The sequence below is a fragment of the Anser anser genome, assembly GCF_964211835.1.
Source record: "Anser anser genome assembly, chromosome: 2".
Taxonomy (NCBI): domain Eukaryota; kingdom Metazoa; phylum Chordata; class Aves; order Anseriformes; family Anatidae; genus Anser; species Anser anser.
Genome location: NC_139721.1, coordinates 89,561,031 through 89,576,041, shown reverse-complemented (window position 1 = coordinate 89,576,041; position 15,011 = coordinate 89,561,031). Strand labels below are relative to the sequence as shown.

Here is a 15,011-nt window from a genome sequence, read left to right as displayed (position 1 = left end):
AGAAGAGAGTTTGTTTAGTATTACATGAGACCAGAACAACTTGTGCATTCACAGTTTTGTACAGACAAAGCCTGAAGTTGATTATAAATTTAATCAGTCTTATTATCTATCAATCTATTCACATACTATAATCCTAAGGACCCTTGCTCAGAGTCTCTCAGTCATACACAATTTCCTTTATCTTATACCAACACAACTTAATAAGGCACAAAAATACTGCCATTATGAAAATAGTAACCATAAATACACACACATATACAAGATTTTATACTGATAACTAGAGAAAACGCCAACTCCACTTTGGTGAAGGCCAACTATAAAACAATTAGCCCCAACTGCCCTAATAACCAGGCAGACATTAACGCTTAAATAATAGTATCTAAAATAGCACACAAAAAAAAAAATCTCAAGTTTGCTTCTTCACTTAGAAGACTATTATTCTGTTTCAAAGTCCAACATCTCTAATGCACAGAACAGTTGATTTGTACTTTCTCTTCCCATAAAAAAAAGCATCAAATTTTGGTAGTTCCAGCTGTCTTGTGCAACTGCCAGTAGCGCACAAAACCATGAATGCCTATGCATCATTGGTAAAACTGTAAGTTCAGCCTAATGACAAAGGCTGCATTTCTCTATGCTTACAAATATTTCTTTAAGTTACCAATTTCCTTAATAATTTAAATCACAACTCAAGATATCATTTCGGTTCAGTCCTCAGGGCAACTGTTTCTTATGTTAATTAGGGTAAGTTGAATTTACATGCCATACCATTGATACTTCAATTAAAAACTGAAAGTATATGTATATATTTTTTAAAAGTATATTTTTAAAGAGTCCAATGTTATTTTATGTTCTTAACCACAATATATTAGGGCATATGATAAAGAGAAGTCAGATACTTTTTAAAAAAGAAAAACAACACACAAAACAAGATATGTTCAAATGTTAAAATCAAATGTTAAAAGGCATTACTACTTCTAAAATGTGGTCCTCATGTCATGAAAACTTTTTTTTTTTAAGGAGGACATGATGATGTAAGTCTAATAATAGGTAAATTTTAATTTATCTAATTATAAAAAGCCTTATTGTTAGAAAATAAAGGCACTTACAACTGAATTACATGTGACAAGTTCCTTAATTCGAACCATTACTTCTTGTGTGAATGTTGCTGGCCAAAACACTTGAGAGACGAGTCCTTTGGCACAAGCTTCCTGCGCAGTCAACTTCCTCCCACTGAACAACATTTCATTGGCCTGAAGGGATAAAAAGTTACTTCTGGTATGAAATGTAATGAGACAAAACTCTTTAAAAGAAAAATGCTCAAAACAAATAAGGAAAATGCCTGCACTATTTTTGAAGTACTTTGATTACAGCTCTTCCAACTTTATTAAAGACAAAGACTTGCCTACAGATGATCTGGTCAGTGCTGTTGATTATACTACTTCAATAGTTATAAAAATACAGATGCCTATGACTAGGCATGAAAAGCATAAATATCTTTTGTCATTTCCTAGTCATGAATGTTCATAAGCTCCAGCTTTCTTGGAGTATTTCAGAGTTGATTAACTGTATATGTAGGAATATGTTACACTGCCTGACAGGCCTGTAAAGTGATACTGAAGTTGCTTGCCTTTTATAATAGCATTAGTTGCAGCAACTAAATCTTTCCTAAAAAATCTACATTATCTATAAATTATAAAGATAAGCCAGTTTTGGTAGTAGACCTGGGAACTGACAGTCTTGGAAGGAACACAAAGTTAAATATTTTGCAGCTTTTTTTTTTTTTTTCAAATAATGAATATTTTTGAAGTCTAATTATATGGTTTATTTTGAGCCCATCTCAAATGTCTCCAGCGCTATAGTATTTCATTTATGATGCAGCATTTGAAATAGCTGGCTCATCTTAGAGTTCAATGTACAAAACCCACTGAAGGGAACAGGATATAATCCAATTTCTGTTCAAATTCATAGAAAATATTCCCATTTATTTAGAAGTTCAATAGTGAACTGAAATTATTTCTAAATAGCAGCCTTATTAAAAACCAAAAACAACCAACAAAAAAAAAAAACACACAAAAAAGAAAACCCACTTTTTTAAAAGACCTTACACACAGTTTAAAGGCATGTATAAAGGTATGGAATAGAGTAATACATTGTATGCAGTTATCTCTAGTTCTGTAAATTTTTTTGATTTGCAATCACACTCTTCACTATTTAACAGCTTCCCTGTTAAAATATCACCCTGCAACCATTTATGCTTATGCTTTAATTCTACCTTTTGTGACATTTCATAAACACCTAAACTTTTTATTTGCCTTGACATTTGCACAGAAAGAGCCAGTGAAGATTAAAAACTCAGAGCAATTGTCAACCTTGAAAAAATCAGTTTTACTGTTTTTTAAATGACTGATTTACATTGAAAATATGACAAAGCCATCACTGGACACTTGGAATATGGGAAATGAGGCTGTTAGAGAAATCTAAGCACTCAGCTGTCTATTACTTGCCCCTTTGTAATGAAATACAAAACCTGCATTCTGGCAGCAGTTTGGTTACTGACTCCTAGTCCATTAGAGGCTTGTATAAAGAGATAATTCTTACGATTTTTTTTTCTTTCACATAACATTTATTAGATCTCTCATAACTTAATATGGAAAATTATGATTCACATTTATTATTATTATTTAAAAGTCAAACCAAAGGCATAAGTAAGTTATATATCCCTGTAGTTATACTTTCTCTGAAAGGTTCCAGCAAACACAAGTATCACAACTACGCCTTCTACTTTTCCAAATTATTTATGAATGATACTGACTTGAAACACTAGCCAAAGATCAGTGATATACACAAGTTTGACTGAAAAAATAAGAATAGTTTTTCCTAGGGAAATTGAGAAAAAAAATCCAAAATAATTTCAAAAGATACTTGGTATTGATGATCAAAACATGAAGTCAATCTACTGGGAGTAAGGAAACTCAGAAATTTTAAGTCAGCTGGTCAGTTACATTTTCTTCACAAGCATCTTTGGTAATGAGGTTAAAAAATGAATGCTAGAAAACATTTTTTTTATTATTATTATTTCTAAGACTCATTTCTCCTGAATGTGAAAACAACAAATACTAGTGGTGCAGTTATCTGATTTCTGCAAGCTGTAATGCAGCGTTAGCAGAAAACCTTACATGAAATGAGCACTCTCATTAGCATTTTCAGTTGACAGATTTTGAAGGGGAATGTTTCGCTCCGGCTCTTGCTTTTGATCTACATACAGTGTATGCTGGAGACCCACTACTAAACAAGTTTTAGTCATCTAATCATGCCCTCTATCTGTGGTGAAATTTAACACAGTTGTTGCTTGCTTTCCAAGAAATATAATACAGCAATAGAAATGAAGATGATAAAAATAATTAATACCGCATTCTCATTACCAACTCTTATTTTCTATTTAGTTTGTCTTTCTCCTTCCACTGTGAAATCCTCATGCTTCACTGGGACATCTGCTGGTCTCAGTTTCCCTCTTTTACAGCAAGTGCCTTGAGGCTCACGTGCAGCCTCCCATGCAAGCCCACAGGCTCTAGCTGCCACGGAGCACCTCAGCTCTCCCATGCTCCTGGTACAGTTGAGAGGCAGCTGGTCTCTATAGTGCTCAAGATCCTGGCTTTGATGTAAACTATAGACACTAGGAAACGTGAATCCCTTATGACTGGCAGAAAAGCTTAAGTCATACTGCCACGCGTGCTAAAGACTGACACAAAAACCCAGCCTGTGAAACTTGATCACACAGCTCCTGTGCTTTATGGCCAGGACCAAAAAAACACAGCAAGAGCTCCACAGCAGGTACACAATAACATAGGTCCCAAAACAGCCTGCACAATCTCTATTATAGAATGCTTTCAGAACTCAAAAGCAAAGTTTAAGAATCCTTCTGAGATTCCTGGTATTCCCAATATAGAGTCAGTTTTGAATCCTGAGGTCTGGGCTTTAAATTTCCTGCGGTAATGAACTTTATGTCAAACATGTTCTGTGAAAAAAAAACCTCTATGACAGACTGCTCAACAACCAAGATTGACTCAGTCAGGAAAAATATTTCCAACAAGCTTGCCACTGAACATTTCTACAGAGTTGCTGCTTATAAAAAGAACGCACTGAAACTGACTTAAAGTGTGGGACTTTCTCTAATACATTTATAGGTAGCACTGGAAACTTTACATATAAGTCTTCGAATTTAAGAATGAGAGCACTCACAAAGGCACATGAAAGAGTATACTAGGGAAGAGCTTCTTGTGTTTTCGTACAGATTCTGAAGAAAGAAAAAGTAACAACCACAAGTCTCTAAAGGACGGGGATGGATGGAACGGATGGATGAATGGATGAATGAATGGATGGATGGATGGCCAAATAAAAAGGGAAAGGAACAATCAGTAGTTTGTAGCACGCTAAGATATTAAAGATACTCTTACAACTATTAATCTGTTTCAGTTACCTTTTCTGTTCTCTTCTAATTACTAAATCTAGACATCACACAATTAGTTATAAGATCTGTTCAAACTGATGCTTTTAATATATCAAAATCTGTATTTTTAAATTAATAAATGCCTATAGGGAAAAACTGGATTTTTATTATAAACTATAATTTAGGAACAAACATATAGCTGCAAGCACTCGTTTCATACTGTTACTATTCAGTTTCAATTAGAATGGGATGTAGGTCTCAGCTTTCAAGGAATGCAGCATAAAAATAGTAAATAACATGAAAATAACGTAGGTAAGAGATTTTTAAATAGCTTTTTTGTTACATTTGATTCATTCATCTAATTGGAAAGTGAGAAAAAAGAGGAACTTAAATAACACGTGGCTTATAGCTTCAGCAACAATGCAAAGTACAATCAGTTACTTCAACCCAAAATTACTGTAAATACAGAGTACAAAACTAAAACAAATCACGAGGGTGATTTTGACTGAGTTTTACCTGCATAACACGCTCATATTAAGTATCAGCAGAGGTCTACAAAGAAGGGAAGTTCAACACAACTTCTTGAGCATAATGGGTGCACGAAAGCTGAACTGCCTATTTTGCAAACTAGCACGAGACTGCTAATAGCTGGTGGTACAGGGCCTGCTATGTAAGTGCAGGCCAGCCCGCTCTCTGCTGCGCTCCTTGATGCTGTGCTGAGCGCAGGACACTGGTGACTCACAAGGCACCAGCAGGGAACAGGTATCCGGGCAAGCATCTTCCCCTTCTGCCACTGTCAGGGCTAAAGGGGGCCCAGGACGTGGGATTAGGTCCCACGCCTTCTGGTTTGTGCACTCACTTGTAAACTAAGTTGTAACAGCATGGAGCTGAGTAAGTACTGGTTTCTCATGAAAGGTTTTCAAGAGAGAAAGAAAAATAAAAGACAGCACAGCAAAGGTTAAAAGGTCTTGAAATCACTTCGGATAAATTTTCACAATGGCATTGTGAGGCTGTCATCCCCCACCCTGCAAGCTACTTACAGAAGCCAGGCCCATTATCCGGGGGAATGTAAGGGATGAACATCCATCTGGACTTTGTCCAAAAGTAGTGTACGGTGTCTGAAACCAAGCCTTCTCATTAGCCCAAACGACGTCACACAGAGGCAATATAGATGCTCCAAGTCCAATGGCTGGGCCATTTACTGCTACAATAATAGGCTTCTTAAACTGAATAAAAGTATTCACAAAATTCCTGAAGAGAAAAAAAAAAAAAAAAAAACACATGCACTCATATTAAAAGCAAAATATACCAGTCCTTGAGAACTCAGTAATAATTCATCTCTGCAGTAATGTCACTTTCAAAACCAACCTGATAATAGCCTGCTCTGACATGACCTGGGGAGAGCAGCACATATTGTCTACCTAGACCTCAGAAAGGCTTCCATCACTGCCTCCATAAAACCCTCGTAAGGAAGCTGACGGAGTATGGACTCAATGAGCAGACGGTGAGGTGGACTTGAAAACTGGCTGAATGACTGGGCCCAGCAAGTGGTGATCAGTGGAACAAAATCTACTTGGAGGCCAGTTACCAGTGGTGTATCCTGGGAGCGTGTACTGAGTCCAACCTGTTCAGCATCTTCATTCATGATCTGGACAGTGGGTTTAGTATAACCTCAGCAATTTTGTTGATGACAAAAACTGGGAGGAGCGGCTGATATGCTTGAATGTTATGCTGCCATCCAGAGGAACCTCTGCAGGCTGGAGAAATGGGCTGACAGGAGCCTCTCAAATGGAAGTGCCAAGTCCTGCACCTGAGGGGGAACAGCCCCAGGCACAGGTGTATACTGGGGGGGCAACCAGAAGAAACGCAGCCTGGCAGGAAAGGACCTGGTGGTCCTGGTGGACATCACGTTGAGCACTTGCCTTGTGGCAAAGGAGGCTAATGGTATCGTGTGCTGCATTAGGAGGAGCGTCACCAGCAGGTCAAGGGAGGTGATCCATCCCCCCTACTAAGCACTGGATCTTGTGTCCAGTTCTGTGCTCCCCAGTAAAAGAGAGATGTGGGTATACACAACAGGGTCCAGTGGAGGGCTACAAACCTGATTAAGGGACTGCAGCAAATCTCCTATGAGGAAAGGCTGAGAGCTGGGACTGTTGAGCCTGGAGAAGAGAAAGCTTGCAGTGGGGTGGATTTTACCAATACGTACAAACACCTGAAGTGAGGGTGCAAAGAGGACAGAGCCAGACTCTTCTCAGTGGTGCCCAGTGCCAGGACAAGAGGCCGTGGGCATGAACTGAAACACAGGAGGTGCCATCCAAACATCAGGGAGCACTTCTCTACTGGCAGTGTGACTGAGCACAGGCACAGATTACCAGTGAGGTTGTAGAGTTTCCTTCCTTGATACAGAAGCATTTGAGGTATATTCCTGTGCCTCACAGCCCCCTCTTGGATGATGTGCTATGCTATTAAGTTACAAATGTGTGTTCTCATCCTCACTGACACAAAAAGACAGTTCATTCCAGTACTGTTAAAGTATGGATACTTAGGTGTTTCTCTGCTCTGAAACACTAAATATCTTTGAGATATTCTTAGTAAAAATACAGATACAAAACGTGGATGGGAGAATTTCAACACCTTAAAAGAAAGATGCTGACATTTCTTAGTTAATAACTATCACATATAATGATGAAGTTGTACATATTTAGTTCAAGCACGTGACTCTTAAATTCTGAGGCCTGCTTAGAATACATTGTACATCATACAGTTGAGTCAGCACCTGTGAAGCAATCCTGTGTTCTGAATGACAGATGATTTTTCATTTTAGTTTTAGATGCTGAATGTAGGGTTCTTATTTAAAAAATACTGTGATTTATTCATAATTTTAGAGTTCAGAGACATATTGGTAACTACTGAACGTAGGTCTCTGAAGGAGTATTAGTATTCTAGAAACATGCAAGAGCTATTCCAAGATCTCAAGCCTTCAAAAGCAGAGTGTTCAGATTATAATCTACTTCCTTGTACTTATGGATGTAATATCCATACATTTCTTCCCTAAACATTCTTCTAGTTTGTAGTAGCTCAGCTCATTTTATTTAAACATTAGGTTTGGAACCTAGCACTGGGATGACGTTCACTACTATTAGTCTAATTCTGTGAAATATCCATCATTCCACTGTTCTGTAGGCACTGTATCGTTACTCATTCAGTGCACATCTTGTGTCTTGTGTGTTAAATTAGTTTTCCAGAAACTCCATGGCTGTTTAAGTCTTTTAAAATTGGTTTCAACTGGAGAAATATTATCATAATACCAGTTCTCATAGTAAAATTTTAATAGTATAAATAGTGATGCATGAAATGACAACCCAAATAGAAATGGCCAGGGAGTATAAAGAAGTGCTGCACACTTATCACATAGCAGGTGAACATCTGAGGTCTTGTTGAATTAGAGACTTCTGAAATAGAAGAGATAAAGCAAGCCAGACTACACAATGAAAAATACCCATTCAGATGATTGAAGATAGCTTTACATACCTAATAGCTTCTGCCATCTTAGTGCTTTCCTTTTTTCTATCATCTGTTAAGCGTCGTATAAAATAAATAAAATCAAGACCACAGCAGAAAATGCTACCAACTGCACTAAACAGCACAAGTTTACTGTCATCTGCAGCTGCTGTGTTCAGTGCACTTTGGACTTCCTTCATTACCTGAAAAATCAAAAATTCATTAGAATCCTTTTATTATATCATTAAAAAGTAGCGTACTGTTCTTTCCCCTCCACAATGAGGGATCCCAGTCTTCAACATCCTTAATTTTTCCTCAGGATCCATTCAACCATGATATTAGAAAAGTTAATTTCTTTTCATTATTCAAATATTAGAAAGTAAAAACAAAAACAAAACAAAAAGCAAGTGACCGAAAAAACCACCCCAAAACAACCAAAAAAACCATGAGTATTAGAAGCTTTACATTTTAAAATGTAATTACGGTAAGATAATGAAAACATTAAGAAAAGATCTAATAGATGTTATCCGTAACTACAGAATTCATTCAGCATTTCTGTAATTTGGACAGCAGATGGCATATGCAACCAGTTCAGAAAAAAAGAAACTTAATTCAGGCTAAAGTTTGTTTCAAGTTGCACTTGACAAATTGCCATACTTATTATAAAAGACAATCCATCAAAATATTCCGATAATGTAGCTAAATAAATTCATCAGAATTATACTAGAATTCAGTTGGATGTATAATATCTTACAAACAAAGATCTAAGTGCCATTTTGCATATGCTTATACCTGAATAAGTGGTGCAAATAACGCAAATAAGAGATTTATAATTCTTCCCATACCCTTACCCCCCAAAATCAGAATTGTTCTGACCTCTGGATTTAGTGAATTATTTTCCGATGATTTCGTTGATAGCAAAATGTGTGTGAATCCATCTTGTTTCCTAACAACAATGTCTCTGTACCGGTATGCGCTCTCCGTTTGTCGCACACTGAAACGTAGCCTTTTATCAAAAGGTTGATCTCTCCTGTCATCAATAAACCTCCGTTTGCTGGCTGTCACTCCTGTTACAGAAGTCTGTATGTTGGTTGTACCATTGGCTGCTAATGCTTCCATAAAGGTGGATGTACCTGTAAAATAGTTTAAACAGTAACCTTCCATTAATAACATTTTAATTAGTTCACCAGTTTCAAGATCCTTATTAGCATGAAAACATGCTAGTCATATTATTAAGAACACACATAAATATGAAACTCCCCTGGAAGTCAATGCAAGGTTACAGAAATATACAGTGTGCACAGAACAAAATTAAAGTGGTAAAGGGATCCAGGCAAATGAATTTTATGTTTAGGAGAAAAGAAGCAAAGCAGACCAAGAAATAAATTTCTTTTTAGAAAGGAGGGAAAGGTTTACTAAATGTTCCTAATACCAACATGCTTCAGTAGGTTTCTACTTGTTTAAAAATAAAAATCACACAATATACTAATGCTCTACTTTTTCATTTTCCAACATTAAGTGGTCTGACAGCATCAAGATCACAAAAAGAAAGCAGATGTCTTTTGTTTCAAAAAACACAAAAAATAATAAACGGAAGAAAATGACACCTACAGCAAGTCAGATAGAGATCTTGATTGACAAGATCATATAAAGCATGGTAGTCTTTAAAGGAAGAAAAAAATAAAGACTATATTTCTTTGGGAAGGAATCAAAACACATGCAGTGATGGATATTTTAATGGATTCATAGACAATGAGATATTTCTCAAGTCTAAACAATTTTGCTATTAAAACTGGCAAATAGAGAATAGAGCATTATGTCTTTCTGGTCCTTTTCCCAGTAACTTAAATAGACAGAATTTGAAGGAATGCAAGTAAACAGGCCATTCTTCATAACACAGAAGGGACAGGTTTTTCTATAATCCACATTAGAGACATAATATCAAATAATTAGCATTCATAAGAGAAAGTAAGAGAACATCTTGGATCTATTATCCATCTGTATGTTAAAATTTTCATGTAAACTACCCATAAAGTTTGTTAGATCAAAGTAATCAGGTGTGCATGAGGAGTGGGATTAAAAATGTTGGAAAAATGCATCACAGGCCAAGATACAAGAGGTTTGAAAGTCTTTTGCTGAAAACAGAAGCCTAAGTCTATGTTAAAATCTTCTGGATAACTTCAGTCCTTATCTCACAGATATTCCAGGACATCATGCATAGGATGCCTTTTAAGAAGCAGAGTTAAAACACATTTAATTAACCACCTATTTACATGTCACTGGTGGATCTTGCTTCATTCTTCATTAACTTTCTGAAGAAGCTAGATTTGGAACATTCTAATATGTTATACTATAATTACCTTTTTTTTTTTTTTATGTTTCTATACGATACTTGAAACACTTGTTGGTCCACTGAAGGTGTTAAAAGACTCACCTAAATAATGCGAGTCTCCACATTTCGACTATATTCAAAAGTTGCTTAATTTTACCCATATGAAATGAGATATATAATCTTAAGACTAATGGAATTAAACTTTAGAACATTGTACATTTTTCTATCTGTATTACAGAAAACGCCTTCAAATATAAGTTTTAATTCTAAATGTTTCTAAATAAATACATCTGATTATAACTCTGTTCTAATTAATTAGGCAAGTTGCCTGCCAAAGGAGCTATGAAATAAGGTTTTATTTTACTTTTTGAAGTCTTTTTTGTCATATGAGTAATTTAATTCTCTTACCACAACACTTTTTGTAAGGATAGACACTTCAAGATTTTTCAATTGTTTAAAGTGAAAGGAGTAAGAAGCTGAATTCAGCTTGCAATCATCCTTAGGGAGAATAGATGTGAACAAAATGAAATGGAAAAAAAAAATAGTTTATATTGTCACAGAAGATTCGTGTTTATTCCTAAATTTTCACATCTTATCAAATTGCCTTTTTCATTTCAGCAGAATAAATAAAAAATTAATGCAGACCAAATGTGAAATTGATGAGGGATGCTTTAGATACCTTACCCTTATAAACTATACTGCATGGATTACACCCCTTTAAAAGGATTCCCTTCAAAGGGAATTTGCAGCAACAACACTGCTGCCCCACGTTTCTTTAGGAAACTGAGATGAAATTGCATCACTATCCACAACGGTTTGTTTTTCCATATGAACAGTATATTAATACAACTGAAATATCATCTAATTTCTAAACTTTGATATAAGATCTTCTTGCGTCTGTCCTAGCCATCATGAAAAAAAGTGGAGAACCCAGAGAGCACAATAGACTAGACTAAGCCAAAAAAAAAAAAAGGCAAACCACCACCATCAAAAAAAACCCAAGTTAGTAAACTTGCATAAGAACTTTGAGCAGATCTTTGCGCACGACTCATCCAGATAAAGACAGACTCGAATAGCAGAAAATTACTTTTGAGATTTAACAGGCAATGGTTATATACTTCCTGAGAGGCAAAACTTTTGGCAAGATGGACCAAAATGTAAACACCACACTTTTCATGCTTATTGAATTGGCAAGAGATGTTTTAGCTTTCTTATATAAATTTTGTCCGCACTTGTCAATAGTTAGTTTCCAAACACAAACAAGGGGCAGCTGCAAGGCAGTGGAAGAAGTCTCTTCCATCTCATCTTGTAAACACACTTTTAGGACAATTAGACTGAAACCAAAGGCCCGTCTGCTTTAGAAATGGCACTTCTGCACAGGGAGATTTAGCCAACTCTTACGAGTTAGAGAATGGCATCCACAGAGTTAAAACAAATTCATCAGTATTTATTACTAGCACTGTATGTTTGCGATGTTCTACACCTTGAAGTGTAGGGGGCTGTTTCTTTGGCATCCAGTCCTTGAAAGTGAAGAAACAACCCAGAGATGTAAAGCAGAGCTTCATGATAAATATAAACAGGGAAGGATTACATCACTGGGCAGTCTTGGGCATGCGTTGCAGCAAATGTGGATGAAAATAAAAAACGTACCACAGAGAAGTAAGTGTATTTCCATATATTTCCACAGGTGATAATTTTGCATTGGGGTTACTTATTTTCAAGTTAATTAGAACTATATTTTACAATTTTAAAATGTGTATTTCATAACAAACCAAAAAGATGTTCTGCATTTTAATGCTTTCATAGAAGATAGCAAATCAAAGACAAAGAACCATGGCCCTCCCCTTTAAAAAAAAAAAAGCTTGAAAGAAAGCAATTTATCCTGGATATCATCAACTAATGCAGAACAATGTTTGCTTAAAAAATAAACAGCTCATATTTACAAAAATAATCAACATAATGTGATCATCTTAAAGGTGAAGACATACTACTGGTGCTTAAAGCTTCAGCATACAGATGCAAAATGAAATTAGCAGTACTTGGGTTTTGTGGCTGTTGATCAAAACCTGATAACAGTCACCATTTTCATGCAGCACTCTTAGAAAAAAGGGGGGGCGGGTGAGGCTATGGATAACAGATAAGAAGAACTGATCTTCGTCAAAAGGAAGAAATACACAAAATACAGGAGCTGAAAAAGGGGAAAAACAGCTAAGGTATCATCCCCATCCCACTGGCAGAAGACAACAATAACACAAAACAGCCATCTCCCCAAAATATGAAGGGGGTAACAATCAAAATGCATTACTGTTACTGTCTCACAAATTCTTGAGAAGTTCGGTTTAGTTCACATAGCCTGACACAGTGCTGTTTCAGATGCCTGAGGAATGAGCATAGGAAGATGGGAGGTGTGAACAATGCTAACTATTTTCCTCAACTCCAGCCACTGGAAATTTACAGATTCCTATAATTTCTATGTCTGTAATCATAGGGTGCACCCAAAGCCATCTATTCAAAGTCTCACCTCCCATGAAACTGTCCAATTTACTTTTAAGGCCTCTCCAGTTTTGTCTTCCAAAAGAAGTTTTGGCAGTAAGTTCTGCAAGGTACTTTTTTTTACTTCCTTCATCCTGTCAGCACATACCTCCTCCAAACCGATCAATCTCTATCCACTTACCCTCTCTTCTTCTAGAAGCCATTCCAAAGCCCTTTCCTCTCTATATCTTTTTCTCTTCAGCCAAATCTTGGAACAAATTGGCACACAATGTTCAAGATGGGGATTGTATAATGCACCATATTCAAGCCTCCTCTTTTGTCTTCTATCCTTTTCTAAGATAATTTCTACTTTATTTTATTTTAAGCTAGCACTGAGCAAATGTTTGTAGAAAACCACCCAAAACAAATCCAAGGACCTTTTCCTGAGCAGTGCCACATAGTCAAGAACCAGCCATTATCCAGGTACAGTTTTATGTTTTGCTACAGGCAGAGTTTTTGTACGGAATTCTGTTTTGCCCCCTCCTCATTACTTGGGATGAATCTGCAGTGCAAGTAATCTCCCATTTTAATCATGCAATCACTCAGTATTTTGAGATGTGTCTACAGTCATCTTAGTGAGCTTCAGGGACCCTCACACCTTTCCTGTACAGTAATGCGCCAACCACTTCCTCTCCTAATCTAAGTAACAAAATGGTTAATAAGAAGCATCCATTGAATAAGCAAATGGACTAACACCAGCAACAATAATTTCTTGAATTGTTAACTGCAAAAATAATACTGTAATTTTAACTGATTTCAACTCAAGCATGGGAGAGAGAAAAATAAGATCTGCAAAACTGATTTTAAAAACAAAAATACACAAAAAACAGTGCTGGAAGTTGCATTTTATGCCAACAGATAACATCCTTTCTATACCGTTTTGTACTCCCCATACGTACAAATGACCAGACTTCATATCAGTTGTCCAGCACAGGTTGCCTCGTGTTCCCTTTTTGCCTACAAGCAGTGGTTTCTTATCACACATTCATAGGTACTAGCAAACTGTAACTGTACACACTGCTAAGTTTTCACAGTTTTAACCCTGCAGTACATCAAGTATTTCACATGAGACTCTAACCCCAGACAGTGATACTGCAATGCAAACTTAATATAAAACAGCTTCCGGTAATTTTTCCACCTCTGCTTCAGCAATTACAAAGCAAATATTTGCGGTGTATTGGCACAGATTATAGTTTTTTAGAACTCGTTTTGAGTATCTATCAAAACCGTATGTGCTCCAAAGAGCTACTCTATACGTGTACCATTTTTTATTTTTTTTGTCCCAGTATATATATTTACAGCATTTACATTTTGGCATCAAGTAACAGTTCCAGCATTCTCCAAATATTTGTAAGAAGAAAAGAATAACTCAATTTGTTGTGACTTTCACCTAAAATACTGTTTCGTACCATGTTTCTGAAAAAGTGTTCAGAAGGTATCTGTCACTTACGAAGGAAAGGTTCACTTCACATAAATCCTTCCAGGAGACAGCGTTACATTGGCGCAGCGCACAAACCAACCGTTTTACCAACACTACTCTGCACAACCCCAGCATTAGAACAGGCAGCCTCAGATGTGACCAGGAGGGGAAACAGCGATACCTGGTCAAATGATGGGCTGCTGATCACTGTCATCCCCTGCCACGGGGGCTGAAACCTCCTCAGACCCTTGGTGTTGGGGGAAGAAGCGGGGATGTGCAGTCACTTTATCTTTTCAAATAAAGTTAGCCACTTCTTGATTCTGTTCTAGGGAAGCAGTTACATAGGGAAACATTATATATTCTTCAGCCACCTCCTGTTTCTGCAAATTTGTCACCTGTCCATACACGAAGAGTGCATGTTTTAAGCACAGCCTAACTGGTGAATTACTGCGGTGGTTCTTTGTGAAGCATCTGCAACAGGCAACTATAAGTCAGCAGTAGAGAGAAACAATCCTGCAGTGGCTACGAGGCTTTATTGTCAGTGTCTATCTTCAATTTCTAAAAAGCCCTTAATTCCTACTCTTTTCCCTGTATTTTGCATGGATTTTAAATGTCTCTTTGAAACCTGTTAACCTACGTTTCTTACAAGACACTGTTTTTTTGGACAAAGCTAACATGAGATGAAAAACACATACAAACAAACACACAGGTAGTATTTCCCTATTTGATTAAAAGTTTTTCGACCCTACACCAATTTTTGTCTTGGCTGCCACGTCACA

At 36.7% G+C, this 15,011-nt stretch overlaps 1 protein-coding gene across 10 annotated transcripts in view; it reads right to left on the bottom strand.

Annotated features, from left to right (window-relative positions):
• Positions 1-15,011, bottom strand: part of CDYL (chromodomain Y like) — a 106,383-nt gene that overhangs the window by 1,814 nt on the left and 89,558 nt on the right. For all 10 annotated transcript variants that reach the window (XM_083826139.1, XM_083826141.1, XM_083826140.1 and 7 more), the window contains 4 exons: positions 8,825-9,081; positions 7,979-8,151; positions 5,488-5,698; positions 1,107-1,250 (listed from right to left, as the gene is read on the bottom strand). In XM_083826139.1, the coding sequence (XP_083682265.1) occupies positions 1,107-1,250; positions 5,488-5,698; positions 7,979-8,151; positions 8,825-9,081 (785 nt within the window). The remainder of the gene's footprint in view (positions 1-1,106; positions 1,251-5,487; positions 5,699-7,978; positions 8,152-8,824; positions 9,082-15,011) is intronic.